Genomic DNA, 20126 nt, shown 5'->3' with positions numbered 1-20126 from the left:
TTTTATTGAGTTTATTACAGCAAGTTACAAAAAAAGGTTGGATAAAGTGAATTAGTGAAATGGCATGACAAACGCACATGCAAGAGCACAGGGCATCAACACGCTTGTCCTGCTCGCTTCAGTCATCGGGTGAATCAGGGTTCCCACACATTTGGGACAATGCATTTTCAGTTATGTTTCTATTCATGATTACTGGATTTTTCTAAAAGTTAGAAATTGTATGCATATAACAATTTCTAGCTAAGGAAATTTTGTTTTTAAATCCATTGTGAACAAACTTTACGAGTATTTATTATTCACACAAAATAATCTAACAATTATTGTCTAGATTGTTAGCAATTAACAATTGTCTAACAATTAACTCTTTCCCACCACCCTTTGGTTTTTTCTTCAAGTTGTCAGCCAGCTTCAGCATTTTTGACCATTTTTACAAAAAATGCCCCCAGAATATTTTGTTGTACGAATAGCTGAACATACCATATATTAAAAGAGAACAGAGCCACTGGTCTTGAAAGTGCAGTTTGTGAATTTTAGCGGCAGGGGTGAGTAAGTTTGTGAATTGCAAGTTGCAATCGCTCACCCCTCCCTTTCAAATCACATAGAGAAGCTACGGTGGCTGACACAGGACAAAGATATCGTCTGAGACAGCAGAGTAGCTAGCGCTCTTTAGAGAAGTTTGTCTGTTTAGGGCTGAGTTCACTGTGAGGAGACCCCCATGTATGTAGCTAGAAATGGCTTATTCTAAGGTAATAAAAACATAATAGTTTATTATGTAAGCTCATTATACACCACTGAAAACAGTTATGTTTATTATATTGCATGTCTGTCAATAGATTCACATAAATACTACACACTGCACCTTTAAACAAACAAACAAAAACATTGTATATTTGCATTATGTATTAACATTTTAATGTGGGTACGTTTCTTTTAAGCATCATTCTGTACGAAAAGTCAGAATGACAATCAAAACAGGTGGAGTAGATCAAATCCATCAACGCCCACAAAGTTTATGCCTTGTCATGTACCTTTTCAGGTTCTACATTTTATTCAGCAGCGTTAGGCAGTTTTGATTTATATGCCATTTCATTAACACTTTAGCTTGCTTGTGCGTAAGCAATGCTTCTGCGGCTGCTTCAGCGGTTCTCAGATTCTGCACTATTTCACTATTTAGATGTGTAGTAGTGCCCACCTACATTATAACAGTGATCAATGGATTGCTGGAGCCGGAAAAACTCAATGGCAGGGAAAGAGATCATCGCCAGTCAAAAACACAATCATAAAAATCCAAAGCAATAGAAATTTCCAAGATTTTAATTACACAACTTTCCTAGCCCTGGAAATATATTAAATTTAAAATGCCCTGATTTGTCCGTGTCTTCCATGACTGTGGGAACCCTGATGAATGTAATCAGACGCCAAGATACAGAGCTTCCTTCATTTCACCACTCATAAAACCGACTCAAAGGAAACAGACTAGCTTTGGTTCAGACTGTGTCTAGATTAAGGCAGGTTTGATTTCCTGGACTACTTCTTTTTTAAGTCCTTTTTTATTTTGGATGCTCTGAACCCTTTAACTGGCCACAATATTTTAAAGTCTAGGTTCAATTCCCGTCCTTTCCAAATATTCCAAAATGTTTTTTTATTTTATTTATGTGAACGTGAAAAAAGGAAAGCTCCTTTCGGGTCTTGAGATTCAGTTACACTAATTAATGTTGCTTAAACAATGTCAAGAAAAATACATAAATACTGTAAAAGAAATTCACAGAAAATTAATACACTTCTGTAAGAGCACTATGTGCTGGGAGGTCACGAATTTGAAACTAAATAAAATATGTAAAATTGTTTAAGAATAAAAATGTTAAAGAAGATACATTAACATAACAGGATTCAGATGTGGAGAAGCCAGTTATGACCTACTCAGTTTAAAATATATTAGTAAATTAAGTGGCAAAATAATAAAATAATGTGTATTATTCTAAATATTTGCCAAAGGGAAGTTTTCAGTTTGACCAACAGGCTTTGAAAAGGCAAAAAAAATGAAAGTTTTTCAGTCATAAGCGCCGGGATCAACAAGCACCATTATTATATCCTTATGCTGTGTGATGGAAGATTGTGGATCCGTGAGTGTTCATGTGTGTTCTAAGTTTCGCTTTAAGGCATTCAGATGTAAGAACTGAGTTACGTTGGAAAGTGTGCAGATTCTGCTCTGAGCTATTACAAACATACATGTTCAGTCTTTGAGCTAAAAACAAAACGCATTTGTTAAAAAGCTATAAATATTCCAATAATGTGAAAGGGAGGGTCCAGAAGGGAATGTTAAAAAATATTCCACCTCTTAAAAACCCATTTCTGCAGTTACTCTAGGTTACATCAGTGTCTTTGTTATAAAGATGCTGTACAATACTTTGCATATCTGTAGTGCTCTAATCCTATAAATAGATAAAAACATTATAATTCCCACCTGATATGATCTACGTTACCCAAGTTTACCAACCCATTCCACTACAAATATTACTCTCCAAAATGTTTAGCAACATTAAGTGCTTAATTTGTTAAAAGCAGCCTGGTTTTCTGAAATAATCCATGTCCATTTAGAATTAAAAAGCCCTAGATTGTCATCCAGTAACACTAAAATAAATTCAGAGAGGGTGGAGATATGCAAATGCAGGGGAACCGTCATTGGTCAGCAGGGGTTGCTATGGAGATCATGCAGCCAATCGTTGAGCAGCCAGTTCCTCCACGTCCTCACGGTTCTCGTTGAGTTCAGTGAGCGTGCGAACAAACCGAGTCCACTCATCCTGCCGGGGCACTGATATTTGCTGCAGAGAAAAAACACAAGAGGCGTTTCAATGACAAACTTATGGAGGCTTGTTTCACCACGGAATTCAAACTAATGAAAAAATTATTGAGACTTCTCAATTCAGACTTTTTTCCCTCAGAATCGTGAGTTTATATCTCTGAATTATGGGAAAAAAGTCAGAATTGCGATGTATAAAGTTGCAAATGTGAGAAATAAAGTCAGAATTGCAGAATCTTTTCTCTTGATTAAAGGTTTATCTCTTGCAATTCTTGTTTTTTCTAAGACATAAACTCGCAGTTTTGAGGGAAAAAAGTAATCTGAAAATGTTCTATCATAATTCTGATTTTTTAAACTCGCAATTGCAAGTTTATATTTGCAATTTTGCGAAAAAAGTCAGGATTGTGATCTATTGTGGCAAATCTGAGAAATAGTCAGAATTGCAAGAAAAAAATCGTTTTTTCTTTCACTTACGATTTTGTATCTTGTATTTCTGATGTTTTTTTTTTTTTTTAAAGATAAAGTCAGGTGACAATTCTGACTTTCCTCCTTGCAAGTGAGCTTATACTCGCAAATATAACTTTATAATTTACAATTTCTAGTTTGTATCTCAGTCTCATGAAAAAAGTCAAAATTGCGAGATATACGGTGGCAAATGTGAGAAATAAAGTCACAGATCTGAAAAAATTAGGTCAGAATTGCAAGATATTAACTTGCATTTCAGACTTTTTCTCTCAATTACAAGTTTATATCTTGTGATTTTTATGTTTTTTTTCTCAAAATTGTGAAATATAAACTCGCAATTGTGACTTTTTCTCTCAGTTACGAGTTTATCTCGCAATTCTGACTTTTTAACTCGCAGTTGCTAGTTTATATCTCATGGCTGCATGAAAAGGTCAAAATAAAGTGGCAAATCTGAGAAATAGTCACAAGTGTGAGAAATAAAGTCAGAATTATATCAGAAAGATATAAACTTGCAAAATAAAAAAAAATGTATCTTGCAATTCTGATGTTTTTTTCTAAGATATAAACACCTGCAAGTCACTTTTTTCACGCTTTTGAGTTTATCTCTATTTGTTAAGTTTATATCACAATTTTGCGAAATGTCAATTGTGAGATATAAACTAAATTCTATCTTTTTTTGCAATTGCGAGTATATACCTTGCAGTTATAACTTATTTTCTTAGAATTGTGAGAAATAAACTCGCAATTTTCTCTCAGTTCTGGCTTTTTGCCTCGCAATTGCATGAAAAAAAAGGTAGAACTGCGAGATATAAAGTTGGAAATCTGAGAAATACTGTAGTAGCAGTTATAACAGTGCAATTCTGACAGTTATAAAATGTCAGAATTGCAGAAAAATAAATATTCTTGCAAGTTGCGAGTTTATATCTGAAATAAAAAGTTTGTGGAAAAAATCCAGAATTTTTAAATAAAAAGTCTAAAGAACATTTTTAATTCTGTGGTGGAAAGGAGCTTCCATGCAAACTCACCTCTCCAACGTCATAAATGTGCACCTGTCCCTCAGAGTCGCCGACGGCCACCTCCCGTCCCGAGTGAGCCCAGCGCACGCGGTTCAGCGCGGGGTTTCCTTCCACCATTACGCTTGCTGTGGGAACCTGAAGCAGCACATAATCATTCAAGATTTGTGGATTTGTTCATATTATATTTCTATGAGATATGTGTACCTCAGTTTCATTGTTCAGGTTCCACAGGTCCAAGCGTCCGACTCCGTCCACACAAGCAAACAGAGCCGGGTGTGTGGGCGACCACATGACATCATACACGTAGTCTGAATTGTCCTCAAAAGAGTACAAAGGCTTATTGTTCTGTCAGGAGAGGCACAAACAGACCAGGGTTGTTATTGTAAACTAAAACAAAAACTATTACAAAAAAAATGTCGTCCATGGAAAAAAAGGTCAAATGAAGTATTAAATTAGAAATTAGACATAACATTTTTATTATTTTACTGTTGTTGTTGTCTGTTGCTGTACTGCCTTTATTGTTTGATGTAATAATTTTTTTGTGGATTTTGTGTCCTTGAGTGCCATGAAAAGCGCCTATAAATAAAATCTATAATAATACTAATAATAATAATAATAATAATAATAATAATAATAATAATGTTCTCAAACATCGTTCTTTCTTAATTTTTGTAATTTGTCTAATATCTTTTTTCTTGATAGTCTTAATTTGATGTTCCTTTTATTTTGTAACATTGCAAGTTAAAATATAATCATTGTTTGAGTTCAGTTCAGTTGAGTCTTGTTTAATCCCTAGTTAGTTCCCTTAGTTACTAATGATTACATTCACCTGTCAATCATTCTGTCTCCCTGTGTATTAAAGCCCTTAGTTTCCTGTTCTTTGTTCAGTCTAGTCTTCGTATTATGGGGTAGTTATGATTTATTCCTGGTAATCTCCTTCACTAATCATCGATTCATCTTCACGCACACCATTAAAAACTGGATGGAAACTTGGCTATTGTTAACTAAAACTCAAGTGATTACAAATAATTTTCATTAATTGAAATAAAGCTGAAATGAAATAAAATAAAAGTATTAGATGAAAACGTCAACTTAAAAAAAATCTGAATGAAAACAAAAATAAAAGTTTATTTAAAGTAATAAAATTACTAAAATGTAATAAAAAATTAATTAAAGCGTGTCAGGAGAGACCCAAACAGACCAGTGTTTTTCCTTTAAATTAAACCTATTTCAAAAATAATTTATTAAAATAAAGCTTAAATTAAATTAATATAAATTAGATAAAAAATAAAACTTAAAAAACTTGAATGAAAATAACAAACCAAAATTGAAGAATTGAATAACTAAAATGAATACAACTGAAGTTAAAATTAAAACTAACACTAACAATAACTAACAATATTAAAAAAATACCATAATAAAAAAAAATTATAATAAAAAATAAAAATAAAAATAATAATATATAAATAAAAACATGAAATAAATTCTCCACCGGACCTGAGTTACCGCTTCAGTAGTGTAGATGTAGTGTTTATGATAGTAGTGTGTTTGGCACCTTGGTGCTCCAGAGTTTCACGGTCCAGTCAAAAGAGGAAGTGACGAACAGATGAGAGAAGTCGACCGGTCCTGCCGCTGCGTGGCAATCGAGCCCTGTGATTGGTCCATGATGACCCTCAAACATCTCACTGATGCCCGCTTTACTACAACACAGGAAACATTCTGCATTTTTACTTTCTCAAAAAAACTCATCCTGTATAATTTATAAGCCTTTTGAAAAGTGGGGACCGCTGGCTGGTGATCTCAGGTTTTACTATCCTTATGGGGATGTCCCAACAATGTTATATAAACAAGGGCACACACACACGTCTGGTTCACTATCTTTGTGGGGACTCTCCATAGACGTAATGGTTTTTATACCGTACAAACTGTACATTCTATCCCCCTACACTGCCCCTGCCCCTAAACCTACCCATCACACACACACACACACACACACACACACACACACACACACACACACACACACACACACACACACACACACACACACACACACACACACACACACACACACACACACACACACACACACACACCCCAATAGAACTCAAACACTTGTGTGGATCATGTGAAACTAACACAAAAACACTCCACCGATCACACTCTTACCTGCCATGTCTACAGGCGGTGTAGACAGACCCGTCCTCACTGCCCACAACAAAGTTATTGACGTCACCCAGAGGAAATGACATGGAGGTCACGGCAACTGGCTTGGACTGTTTGAACACAAGCTCCAGACTGTCCTACACACACAAACACAAACACGCACACATGCGCGCACACACACACACGCACAAACACACACAGCAAGTGGGAGTTTGACTTTTGTGTATCTGGATGAAAGAGAGAAAATGGCCCTGTTTTAAACCCTAGTGTGTTGCCTAGTATGCCTACTAAGACTTTTTGTTGACGTTTTTTGGACTGATTGTAGAATTGTTATGTTAATGTTCATGGCAGACTTACAGTGCATTCAAATACATGTTTTACCTGTATTCCCTGAGGAAATAATTTATTCATGTTTCTGAAAGAAGTCCCTTCTGCTCAACACAGCTGCATTTATTTGATTCAAAATACAGTAAAAATAGTAATGTTGTGAACAATTACTACAATTTAAAATAACTGTTTTCTAAAATATAATATCTAATAAAATAAAATGACTAAATAAAATATTGTTGTTATTAACAGTACATTTGGTTTATTATATATGTTGACATCTTGAGCAGGTTCAAGACCTGTAATTCATATACTGACTAAATATATTTTGATCATATATTTAGTTTTTCAGGACTCAGGTTGAATAGAAAGTATTTGAAATAGACATTAGTTTGTAACATGATAAATGTCTTTACTGTCATTTTTGATCAATTTAATGTGTCCTGGCTGAATACAAGTATTAATTTCTTTTGAAAAAATCAAAGCAAATCTTACTGGCCAGACACTTTTGAAGGTAGAGTATGCAGATGGTGTGTGCATGTCACCTGTGGTGTAGACAGCATGTCCAGACTCCAGGAGCACATCTTCCCATCCGTGGAGATGCTGATGAGGTTGTGAGCGTTTTGAGTCCCCACCACATTCACACAGTACACCGGGTGCTGGAGAGAGAGAGAGCAGTGATGGAAATGAGCCACCAGAACAGTGTGAATGAAGATGATGCAGAGGTGTTTGTCCTCATGTACCGTGTGAGCTGAGGCTGAGAGTGGCGTCCTCTGCACAGGGGTGCGTTTGTTACTCCGGTTGTCCCACAGGACGATCTGACCCGAGTATGTGCCTCCAACCACCAAATTAGGATGAAACTGAGCAAACGCTGCTGACATCACTGCAGACTAAACAAAGACATATTCCATGAGCCATGTGACCTTTGAATCTCAACATGATAATATTTTTATCTTAAAATATAATATCTAATAAAATAAAAATGACTAAATAAAATGTTTGTTGTTATTAACAATATATTTAGTTTATTATGTATTTTGACATCTTGAGCAGGTTCAAGCCTTCCATAAACCTGTAATTCACATACTGACTGAACATATAACCTTTCAGCAGATTCATTTTTAAGAATTTCAAAGTTTACTGTGTGATTTTTGATTTATGTATCCATGCTTGTATTTATTTAAATAAATTAATAAATCTACCCAGTCATCCCTTTTTCAAAATAATTTGTTTTAATTAAAATAATGTATTATTTGTTTATTATTTTTAATGTAATTATTTATTTTAATAAAATATTTATTATTATTATTTTGTTTCTCAATCACAACTTTTTTATTTTGTGTCCAGTCTCTTTCACAATCTTCTTCATTTTCAAGAGATAAATAATTTGTGATCTTAAGAACACTTTATTGTAAGGTGTCCTTGTTAGAGTACTGAGTAATAATAATTATTACTTATTAGTAGTACAGTGAGGCAAAAGTATTTAGTCAGCAACCAATTGTGCAAGTTCTCCCACTTAAAAATATGTGAGACACCTGTAATTTTCATCATAGGCACACTTCAACTATGAGACAGAATGAAAAAAAAAAAATCACATTGTCGGATTTTTAATGAATTTATGCAAATGATGATGGAAATTAAGTATTTGGTCAATAACAAAGTTCATCTCAATACTTTGTTATATACCCTTTGTTGGCAATGACAGAGGTCAAACGTTTTCTGTAAGACCAAAAGGTTTTTACACACTGGTGCTGGTAGTTTGCCCCATTACTCCATGCAGATCTCCTCTAGAGCAGTGATGTTTTGGGGCTGTCGCTGGGCAAAACGGATTTTCAACTCCCTCCTAAGATTTTTTATGGGGTTGAGAAGACTCCACAACCTTGTAATGCTTCTTATGAAGACCCTCCTTCGTTGCCTGGGCAGTGTGTTTGGGATCATTGTCATGCCGAAGGACCCAGCCACGTTTCATCTTCAATGCCCTTGCTGATGGAAGGAGGTTTTTACTCAAAATCGTCCTGGTCCCTTTGCAGAAAAACAGCCCCAAAGCATGATGTTTCCACCCCCATTCTTCACAGTAGGTATGGTGTAACTCAGCATTCTTTCTCCTCCAAACACGACAAGTTGAGTTTTTACCAAAAAGTTATATTTTGGTTTCATCTCACCATATAACATTCCCCCAGTCTTCTTCTGGATTATCCAAATGCTCTCTAGCAAACTTCAGATGGGCCTAGACATACTGGCTTAAGCAGGGGGACACGTCTGGCACTGCAGGATTTGAGTCCCTGGCGGTGTAGTGTGTTAATGATGGTAGCCTTTGTTTCTTTGGTCCCAGCTCTCTGCAGGTCATTCACTAGGTCCCCTTGTGTGGTTCTGGGATTTTTGCTCACCGTACTTGTGATTATTTTGATCCCACAGGGCGAGATCTTGCACGGAGCCCCAGATCGAGGGAGATTATCAGTGGTCTTGTATGTCTTCCATTTTCTAATAATTGCTCCCGCAGATGATTTTTTCACACCAAGCTGCGTACCTATTGCAGATTCAGTCTTCCCAGCCTGGTGCAGGTCTACAATTGTGATTCTGGTGTCCTGATAGCTCTTTGGTCTTGGCCATAGTGGAGTTTGGTGTCTGACTGTTTGAGGTTGTGAACATGTCTTTTATGCTGATAATGAGTTCAAATAGGTGCCATTAATATAGGTAACAAGTGGAAGACAGAGGAGCCTCTTAAAGAAGAAGTTACAGGTCTGTGAGAGCCAGAAATCTTGCTTTTTTTGTAGGTGACTAAATACTTATTTTTCACCATAATGTGCAAATACATTTTTTACAAATCAGACAATGTGATTTTGTGTATTTTTTTTCTCACTCTGTCTCTCATAGTTGAAGTGTACCTATGATGAAAATGACAGGCCTCTCTCATCTTTTTAAGTGGGAGAACTTGCACAATTGGTGGCTGACTTAATACTTATTTGCCCCATTATACTCATTTTTGGTTGAGGATTAGTTGCTATAATTTCTAGTTTTTAATATAGTAACCACATGTAATGAGGACACTAAAATAATGTAAATTATTATTTTATTTTAAAGCACTGAGATTGTCACCTGACAGTGGAACACATATTCCGGGGTGGTTTTCTTATATTTCATGTTCCAGACGAGAGCCACGCCGTCCGGCTCATGTGGAGCATCCTCATTACTACCGTATGATGCTACCAGCAGCTCAGGGTACTGATGGGAACGAGAAAACAGGGATAGTGAGCAGTATTTAACAAAAAAAGCAGTATTTAACTAAATACACACTATCAATCAAAAGTTTGGGCACACTTGACTTAATTGCATGATCATGCACCTGTGGTGACCAGTCGAGACAGGTAACGACTCTGTGTTTAGACCAGCGTTCGTCCGCAAACTGTCTGTTCAGGTAGAGTTTGGCTCCAGCCTGAGACTCCCTGAAACAAACACAATTACACTATAACACACCAGAGCCGTTCCACATTTGATAACAGATGAACAAACGCTCCTCACCCCTCTTTATCCTGAAGGTCTCGTCCACTGTAGTCGAAAAACACATCCACCTGCTCAGAGAGAGCACGCTCCATGATACGAGAGCTGTGGTCGAAGAAAGTCATGAACTCCTCTGAGTGGATAATCTGTTGTTTCTCTTCCTCCGTCAGCTCATGAGGAGGCCCTACACACAGAAAAAGTTATCTTCATCAATATTCATTTAAAGCTAAATTGTTAAGAGACAACTAGCGAACGTGTTTTCTCTTGTTGTTGTGTTTTAGAGCCCTACCTTCTTCTTCCTCTTTTTGAAAGTCTTTCTCCTCTTGAGGCTCCAGAACAGGCTGTGTCACAGCCAGATCTTCCTCCTCTTCCTCATCTACAGACAGCAGGGAAAGAGTGGTTTCATTCGAACACTGATCCTTTAAAGAAAAGCAGCGTGTGCGTGACTTACCATTTTTGTGATGAGTCTGTGTGGGCGTCTGGGTCTCTTTTGAGTATGACACCATCTCTTTGGGCGGGAAGTCCACCTGCGTGACCTTTGACATGCCCAACTTCAGCGGGCCACGTCTGCAAAACACAGACACGTATGCTTAGACTGAAAAAGACTGTGGGATACACATACAAATAGCTGTAATAAATTATTAAAGCTGCTGTCTGTAATTTTTTTTGAGTTCATGATTTACAAATATTATACAATGACAATGTACAACATGAATCCATTTTCTAAACCATGTTTTTGTCTTACCCTGAATCATTATGGTACACTTATAATAAGTGTTTACATTGGGACTATTTCAGGCCAGACTGGTAGGAACCGCTGCGGAGGAGCACAGTCCCTGCGTGACTCGCCATAGACATAAACAGAGAGAAGTAGCTCCGGCTGCAATGTTCTTCCGCAAGACACATGCAGTTCTGTTTATTAAACGCTAGAGCGCAAAAAGTTACGGACTGCAGCTTTAAATAAAAATGTATTAAAATGAATTCATTTAATTAATACGATTAATTAAAAATTATTAAACAATTTAAACTGAAAATGATACATTGCATTTAAAAACATTAAATAAATAAATTCTAAATAAATAAATCAACAATGAATTAATAAAAAATAATTAAGTTAAAATAAATAATTTAAAAAGTAAATAATTTAATTAAAAACAACGATTTAATTAACAATAAATACATTTAATTAACTACATTTTTAAATAAACATTAAATTAATTAAATACTTAAATCAAAATAAATCAATTAAAATAGATAAATGATTAAATTAAAACAACAAATAATTAATCAGTAAATAAATATTAAATAAAATAAGATTAATTATAAATTAAATTATTATATACATTTTACATGTATTAATAAATGGGGGAAATAAATGGAAAAAAAATTAAAATATTTTTTAATAATTAAAATAAATGAATAAAAAATAAACAAATAATCCATTAATAACGATTAATAAACAATAAGTAAATACCAAATTAAAATAATTAAAATTAGAATTTCCATCTCCTGATCAGTGATAATGTGTCTAAAAAGTCAGTACAACAGTTTAAGGGTATAAGGAAGTACATACTAAACTACATGTAGTTTTAATAGTTTTAATTAATTTCATAGTTTCATAGTTGGTCAGAAAAGGTAACCATAGCAACAGTGGGCTGTCTAAACACTTCGGAATCCGACCGGAAATAAGATTGTACACTAATAATTCATGGGTCACTCAAGCGGCGGGACTGTAATGCAAACATGTTCAAAAACATTTTTGCAGCAATGACTTTTAAGATAGATAGACATCATTTGTGTTGGGGGAGTCACGGTGTATTCACGGTCCCTTATGACTGTCCATGAAAAAAAGAAAGAGTGAGAGGATAAATGTGACAGAAGGATAAATGAAGGAGATGTGGATAATAAAAGCAGAGAGTGCAGGTAAAGCGCAGCAGGAGTGATATTAATGAGAGCGAGACAGCAGTACCCGAGCTGAGAGTCTGAATGGAGCAGTAGAGTAGAGGGGTCAGAGTCCCAATGAAGAGTCCTGTTAGAGACACACGCATGCAGACGGTTACAAGGGAGAGTCGCTGTTATACACAAATATACATGTGCATGCAGATGACTTTCACATAGTACACAATGCAATACAGACAGTAGAAATCAAACCCAAAAGTATTTGACATATATTGTATTACAGTACGTTTATCTGCATGTCTATGTTTATGAAGGGTGGGTGTGTTATGATGCAAGATAGTAGAAGTGTGTCCACCGTTTTTGCTGTACAGTGTACACTGCATTCAGAAAGTATTTAAACCCCTAAATGAACCCCTGTGAATACTTTCTAAATATACTGTATATGTGATATAAATAATAGATGTGACATGTATAAGTGTGGATATTTTGATACATTAAATTAACAACCAACTAAAACTTGTGGATGATTAACATTATTGTGGATGATTTTTGAAATGTTTAAGGATTGATGGCGATAGTGCTCAATTCTGGTAAATTTGTGTTGTTAATGTGTGATGGATGGGATTCTTAAAAATTAATGGGGATGTATCTGTCAAGACAAAGTTGTGACAAACAGAATGAACAATAAAGTTAAACTAATACACGTTGCATATTGCACGTTTTAACAGCTGTTAAAGAAAAACGTTGAATCTCTGAAAACTCAAAACATTTTGTAAAAATGACTGAACATATTGTGACAAATTGAAAGAATGGGAAAAACAGATGAAAAGATGTTAAGATGACTATGACAATTATTTTACAGTGAAACATGGTGGAATGTGAAATACAGAGCATGAAGTAAAGCTAAGATGTTGATGCTTTCCAAGCAAAATATTAAAATAATGAAATGTGTTATATAATGCAAAGCTGTTTTTTTTTTGTATTACTTGTGTAATGAATAATAATTTTTTAAAAAATGAAGATGATCTTTTATTTATAAATTACTTACATTTTTTCATTAACCAAAAACAGACGTTATCACTTATGGTTGCTTAATGTACATAATTTGTTTAATATATAAAACCAAATTTTAATAGAATTTCAATCAAAATTAACTACACTATCTTTCAAAAGTTTGAGGTCAGAAAGATTTGTAAGATATTTTTGAAACTGGAGACACAAGTCTCACCTCAGTATCAGCTAATCTACATCTTTCCGTGTTGACCCCCTCTCCCCCAATTCCTACCCTCTCTCATGCTGAGATCACTGAAAATACACCCAAAATCTCTCTATTACAACGTCAATCCACACGATACAGTATTATATGTGTTTGATATCGTTTGAAATGTCTCAGTGCGACTGGTACAAAGATCTCATCCCCACAGAAGTTAACCATAAGATAATCAATGTTTTAAGAGTTTAGAGATATCTTGTCTTAGTTTGGTGGGTGTGGCTTTCAGCCATTTGGCCTTTACATCAATACAAGTCTTGATTAAGGCAAATTGCCATTGTGAACTCGTGTTTACATTTGAAAGAGTTTGTACATTTGTTTCTGGGTATTTAAGGAAATGTTGCAAAGAGCTCAGGGCTTGACACTTTAATACGGTCAGCCCGTAATGCTGGATGTCTCAAGATAGCCAGCATTATGTCATTTTCAGAAGTCAGGTCTATATTTCATTCTTTACTTCAGAGTATTTGGTGTTATATATGGATTACCTTTGAATTGATTAATTGGCTTTATACATTTACCTGATTGTTAATAAATTGTTACACTTTGATTGATTCTGACTTGCTCTGGAATTATTCAGGTTGGGTATAATTTCAACAAAGGGTTAAACGGAATAATTAAATGTGTAGTTAAACTATTACATATAATGACCAAATAACCAAGTGGCATTCTAACCTAAATTCGAAATTATGATTAAATGGAGTCAGATAACGAGGAATTGGAATTAAAATCCCTTTGCCCCGCTGAAAAGACCAAACGCACAGCAACCTTCACCCGCCGATCGTTAGCCTCCATTGGGATGATTTGGGCGGCTTTACAACACTAATAATAATTTTTATTTTTACAGTGCTTTTCTAAAGCCCATGGCCACTTTACAAATGTAGGTTAGAGGAATACAGACAAATATAAAAAAATAAAAAAAAACTGATTGATCCTCGAATGATATCTTGAGGTAGAGTATTATACAACCGGGGAGCCACAAAACTGAGGCCCTGTTTACACCTGGTATTAAGAAGCATTTTCATCAATCGGATCACAAGTGGACGAAGCTAAATACAGGTTTAAACGGGGTCTAAAACGTTTTGAGCTTGTCTACTTTCGACCAATTCCAGAGGTAGTCGAAAACGCATTCAACCAGATTGCTTTTGTAGTGTAAATGCTCATGTGTTGGAATGTGTACAAACAGCCACAAAAGACTGTCTACTCTCCGATACTGACCTAATGTGTACACATTATGGAAAGCGAGTTAGCCAGACAGGATTTAATCTTTGTCTGCTGAAGACCCAAGTTTGGTTTGAAAAACATACCAAGACAAGCACTCGCACCGTTCTTGATTTCTAACACACACTCATGGTTCAGCTGGTCTTGTGGCTGTCAGAGCAGAAAACAAAAGCTGCTGCTCTTCGTATGTTTTTCCGTCGTCTCAGGGGATTCATATGTAAATTGCATGAACTTATCTTGTCCAGTGTTCGTACCGTGAGGTTTATACACAAGAAAACTGGAATCCAATAATTTCAATTCCAGTAATGTGCTCATTCATTCTTGTGAGCGTGATCACATGGCTGCAGTGTTTTGAACAGACTGTAATCGTTAGATTTTTTTTAGCTGAAAGGCCATTAAGAAGTAAATTATAGAAATCAATGTATAGAAATAAGATTACATTATAAAATACATGCTTTCTATTTTCTATATATTTATTCTATGTGTATTAAAATGTAATTTATTCTTATGATGCAAAGCTGAATGTTCAGCATTATTACTCCAACCTGTTCAGATATGATGATTTGATGCTTAAGGACCCTTTGTTATTATCAATGCTGAAAACTTTCATAATATTCAAAAAAAATTGTGGAAACCATGATGCATCTATTCACGATGATTTGATTTATAGATTGTTCAAAAGAACAGCATTTATTTGAAATTAAAAAATTCTTTTTTATTAAAAAATATATATATATATTTTGAGATCTTCCTCACCCCAACCTTTTGAATGGTAGTGTATATACAGTTCCCGTGTAATAAGATCTTGGTCATTCCCTCCACCTCTAGTGTCTCTGATGTTCTGTATCAGTGTGCACATGTTTGCGTCTCACCTCGGCCCCGTGCCGCCGTCTCCTGAGTCCTGGCTGCCCGTTTCGCTGGGTGTGCCCACTGATTTGGCAGAGGGGGACATGGGAGGGGGGACTAAATAGTGAAACAGACACGTATCCTCTGTTACCACACGCAGAGGTTGCACTACGCACACATGCATAAGCAGGGCGAAGGGGGGTGTTTAAAATAATAAAAAAAGAACATTTAAACATTCAAGTAAAAAAGGATAAATCAAAAGGTAGGTAAGCAATAAAAAGCAAGAGGGTGGTGCAAGAAACACAACGAAGCAGCAAAATCAAATAGAATTGAGCCAAAAAAAGAAGAAAAGACAAAAAGGGCAGTGGTTAATATTCATGCAGGATCCACATGCATTAAAAAGACATCAGAGCTTATTCAAAAACCAAACAAATAATTTCACTAGGAAAGAAATAATAATGGAAACTAAAACCAGAGGAAATGGATAACATAGTTATGACAAAACAAATTAGGTTTATTTTAAGGTTTTGGGTTCTTGTCAGCTGGTCAGGCTGGGTAAGCAGCTAACAAACCAGCAAAACCAGCTTAGGCTGGATTAAACAGGTCATATATAAAATAATTAACATACACACACATACACACACACATATATAGGTGCTGTCAAGCAATGAATTAAATGTGCACTATGTAGTATATTTGCAGTAAAATATCCAAACACCAATAGGCCGGTGTTATATATTTTGTTCAGTTGAGTACCTACAATATCCCAAATGTTTCCAACTATTTGTAAATTGTGAGAAAATTGCTATTTTAACTAAGGACCGGGACGTTTCAGCATAGCGTCTGAGGAAGTCGCCTGTCAATTGCGTCATATCTGCGTTACCCTCAGTTTCGTGTTTAATTTGGCAGGAGCGCTTTACTCTTAGCACTGTGAACAAGTGAACAAACGGTCGCCTGACAAGCCAGACCCACATCAAGATGTTTGGTCTGGGAACTCACCATTGACAGCTCAATCCGAGGGGCGGGATAAACGGTTGTCTTTCAAACTCCCTCTGCACGCGATAGGATAGCGCTACAACCAACCAGAGCAACGAAGGTGAAACAGAGTTTGTTGATAGATTAAACATTCGCCGTATCCGGTCGGCTAAACTCTGAACACATCTTCCCTTTTTAAGAATGACTTCAGTGCCGCTCTTTGTTCTTTTCTCAGAGAAAAGCTTAACTCCAAGTCTTCCAGAGTCGCGGTCAAAGCTGATTCGAAAGACCGCCGTCGTTCGCCAGTTTCTGTGTTTACTAGAAGCACGCAAACGCAACTCTGCCGTCGTCATTATGGCCCCGCCCACCGACTCTATACACGATGTGATTGGCCCATCCAGAGTGAGGGGAATACAGCTCAGAAGGGTATTGAGAGTTCCTAGACGACACTTGCGGGCAGATTAAATTTGCTGCCGCTAGGGTGCGTCTAGATTTCTAGGCTAAACAAACGGAGTAACGTCATTACATAATTTTCAACACACTTAAATGTATCTAATATGATAAACAGAGCTGCATTACCTCATAATCATAACCGCAAGAGCGGATCAGTGCAGGTGCCCGGCGACTCTGTCCCGTCCCGTCATAATAAAAGTCCGGGTTTTCCCAAGGCGGGTATTTCTTTAACAATTGCTCCAGCGGCCGTGCTCAGCTCCACAACACTCGGTCCTGCTCTGCTTTACACTACAGTAACGTTAATAACCGCATCCATTAACATGATTTCTGCCCGAGCCCATTTTATGAAGACCACATGTCCCAAGATGCTGCGCTCACACTTGGCATCATCAAACTACGCCTTTGTTTTGAATAGGCGCCCTCCAGTGGACGGAAAGTTGCATAGTGCACCTTTAAAATGTATTTTAATCGCACCTAACAATAACAATAACACAGAGATTGAGTGGACTAAGTTTCTGATCACCCGATAGGTGTCATTAACATACTGGTGTGTTAGGTGTGTTAATGTGTGTCTGTCTGATGAACAAATAGAGGATGCATTATTTTTGCTGTATAGTTCAATAAATAGCCTTTTCTCATTGCAAAATGCCCCTTTTACAATGTTTTTAAGTAGGTTGTTTGTTGTCACCACTTGTTAGTGACAAAAACCTAATTTAATTTCCCATGCTACTTTGTTGTTTCATACCCATGGAGGCATCCACTATCCCCATGCTCTGCAGCAAGGCCTCTGCCTCCCTCCTCTTCTTCTCCAGATCAGAGTCATCCTGCGGGGGAGACGCTCCCTCCTTCCGTCCATCCAGCTACAGCAGGAGAGAGAGAGAGAGAGAGAGAGAGAGAGAGAGAGAGAGAGAGAGAGAGAGAGAGAGAGAGAGAGAGAGATGTGTTTCAGGACATCACAAACACAGAAGTCAAATCACTACAGTTTAGACTATAGCTCACCTCTTTCTTCTTGCGTTCTTCCTCTTTCCTCTTCTTCTCCTCCCTGATCTGGGCCAGTCGTTGTTTCTTTCTCTCTAACTCTGCTTTCAGCTCACTTTTGTCAGACATTCTGCAGACAGACACACAAACATTTAAGTATTTTGAGTGTATTTGCCAAGAAAGCCTTTGCTTGCTTGATGCTGCTTTTATTTCTATAATTCATATTACAGGAGAGGCCTCTAGTGGTCATTCAGGGAATATCACACACATCTGAGGTCATTCTGGTCCACCACACCCACGTACTCAATGTGCAGGATTACCAACACCACACTACTGCTTCATCCACAGCTTCACTCCGGTTTAATAAATAGGACATATTTTGCAAACTTAATGTTGCAGGGTTGAGTAAAAGTCTGAATTTGAGAACCGGATCTTTTCGATTTATGATGAGAGTGTGAACTTAAAATGAACACAAACCGCAAGAGTTGGATCAGGAAATTGAAGGGGATGATAGGAAGAAGAATTTACTGAACTGAATCAAGGATTTAAAAATGTATTTCAAAAGCAGCTGAAAAAAGTGTGCCTTAAAATATCCTTTTATGGAATACCCACTAAAATTGGCTTTTATGCATTTAATTATTTGTTGTTTTAAGTGATTATTTAGTTATTTCATTTGTAATTTAAAAAATATATACATACACAAATATATAAAAATATTTGTATACTGCCTTGATTTATCAAATAGTGTAAATGCCCGTTTTCAGAAGAATTTCAGAAGTCCATCACAAGTTTTACCAATTTAATTTTGATGATTTGTGGCAAATTTATTCTCTGACATGTAAAATACTTTTTCAGATTTAATATTTCTCTAAACTAAGTTCAACAACCTTATCAAAACAATGAGCAATTGATCCATCAATACAGATTAAAATGTTTACATACAGCATCATAAATCTTTTGTATAAATATACAATGTAAATGAGAGTATTCTGAGAAATTGTTACAAAGACATTATATATATATATATATATATATATATATGTATGTATATATATATAAAAATGTATTTTATTTTTTCAATAGGTGACAATTTCATTTATCTAATGTTGGTAAAGAGTATGGAAATAATCTTGTGTGCAAGATTTATTATGGTATATAAAACATTATATAAATATTAATAGTATTAATATAGTAGTTATATTCATTTATTTTCAAACTGAATTTTAATTCTAATACTTTACACCCTCAAACTGCGACTTTAAATCAAATTTAGGAACTTAGAAACTGGAACTACATTCGGTTTTTCAATACTGAATGCCATACATTTCTAACATTTATCAAATATATTTACCAGCAAACTTAACGCATAACTTCATATAAATATAATAAAAATAATAATAATAATTTTACATTATATAAAATAATATGTATCGGTTTCTTTTTTACTAAATTACAAGTTTGACAACTCGCTGCGTTGCCCGTGTAGTCTGAGAAGAGATAGCCCAATGAGACACACACACACACACACACACACACACACACACACACACACACACACACACACACACACACACACACACACACACACACACACACGGGACACTCCTATAAGAGTCCCGGATGGTCAGTCAATATGGCTGCATAGCGAAACCGCCCGGTGAAAACATGCAAACTAACATAAAACCATTTGTTTAAAAGCATAATTACTTGTGGGGTCATAAATGAGATTATTTAAACCTCGCGCGCAGGACTGTTGATCTGAAAAAGATTAAATACATAATCATCTGTCCGCTCGCATCAGTTGTGCATTTATGTTTCTTTCTCTTTTTTTTCTTCTTCTTCTCCAAACCATTTGAAATTATGCTTAAAAACACAATACATTAGGAATTAATTTTGAGCGTTGTTTTAAGTTAATTTCAATAAAATCTGTAGAAGTTATTATAACATAAATGACAAGTTAAACCGCACACGTCAGACGGCCACATGAATCAATGCAGAAACATCGACATTAAAACACACAATAATTCATTATAACACTAGAAACCCTACTGATTAATAAAGAAAACATTTTTCTTACTTGAAATAAAATATTAGCGGCTTGGAGTCGGTATGAAAAGGATTATTCTTCAGTCAGCGGACTAATAAGTTATTATCCTCTTTCTCTGTTGTGACAGCAGCGGCAGTGCTGAATCTGGGATGCTGCTACGGGTACCGT

The 20126-nt window shown here is 35.9% G+C and overlaps 1 protein-coding gene across 2 annotated transcripts; it reads right to left on the bottom strand.

Annotated features, from left to right (window-relative positions):
* Positions 1-732: 732 nt before the first annotated feature.
* On the bottom strand, positions 733-20126 carry dync1i2b (dynein, cytoplasmic 1, intermediate chain 2b). 2 transcript variants are annotated; one of them, XM_067458911.1, is made up of 17 exons: positions 19989-20126; positions 17933-18041; positions 17679-17793; positions 15532-15622; positions 12242-12301; positions 10724-10839; positions 10562-10648; positions 10294-10456; positions 10118-10217; positions 9871-9996; positions 7518-7664; positions 7320-7433; positions 6451-6584; positions 5837-5981; positions 4486-4626; positions 4291-4416; positions 733-2822 (listed from the first exon to the last, which is right to left on the bottom strand). In XM_067458911.1, exons 2-17 carry the CDS (start codon positions 18038-18040, stop codon positions 2709-2711), a joined length of 1887 nt encoding a protein of 628 aa, XP_067315012.1. In that variant the 5' UTR covers position 18041; positions 19989-20126; the 3' UTR covers positions 733-2708. The 2 variants fall into 2 exon arrangements, with proteins under 2 accessions (XP_067315012.1, XP_067315013.1); XM_067458912.1 differs by lacking the exon at positions 12242-12301.

This window comes from Pseudorasbora parva, chromosome 12 (assembly GCF_024679245.1).
Source record: "Pseudorasbora parva isolate DD20220531a chromosome 12, ASM2467924v1, whole genome shotgun sequence".
NCBI lineage: Eukaryota > Metazoa > Chordata > Actinopteri > Cypriniformes > Gobionidae > Pseudorasbora > Pseudorasbora parva.
The sequence above is the reverse complement of the archived record's forward strand: the minus strand, read 5'-3'. Positions and strand labels throughout refer to the sequence as shown.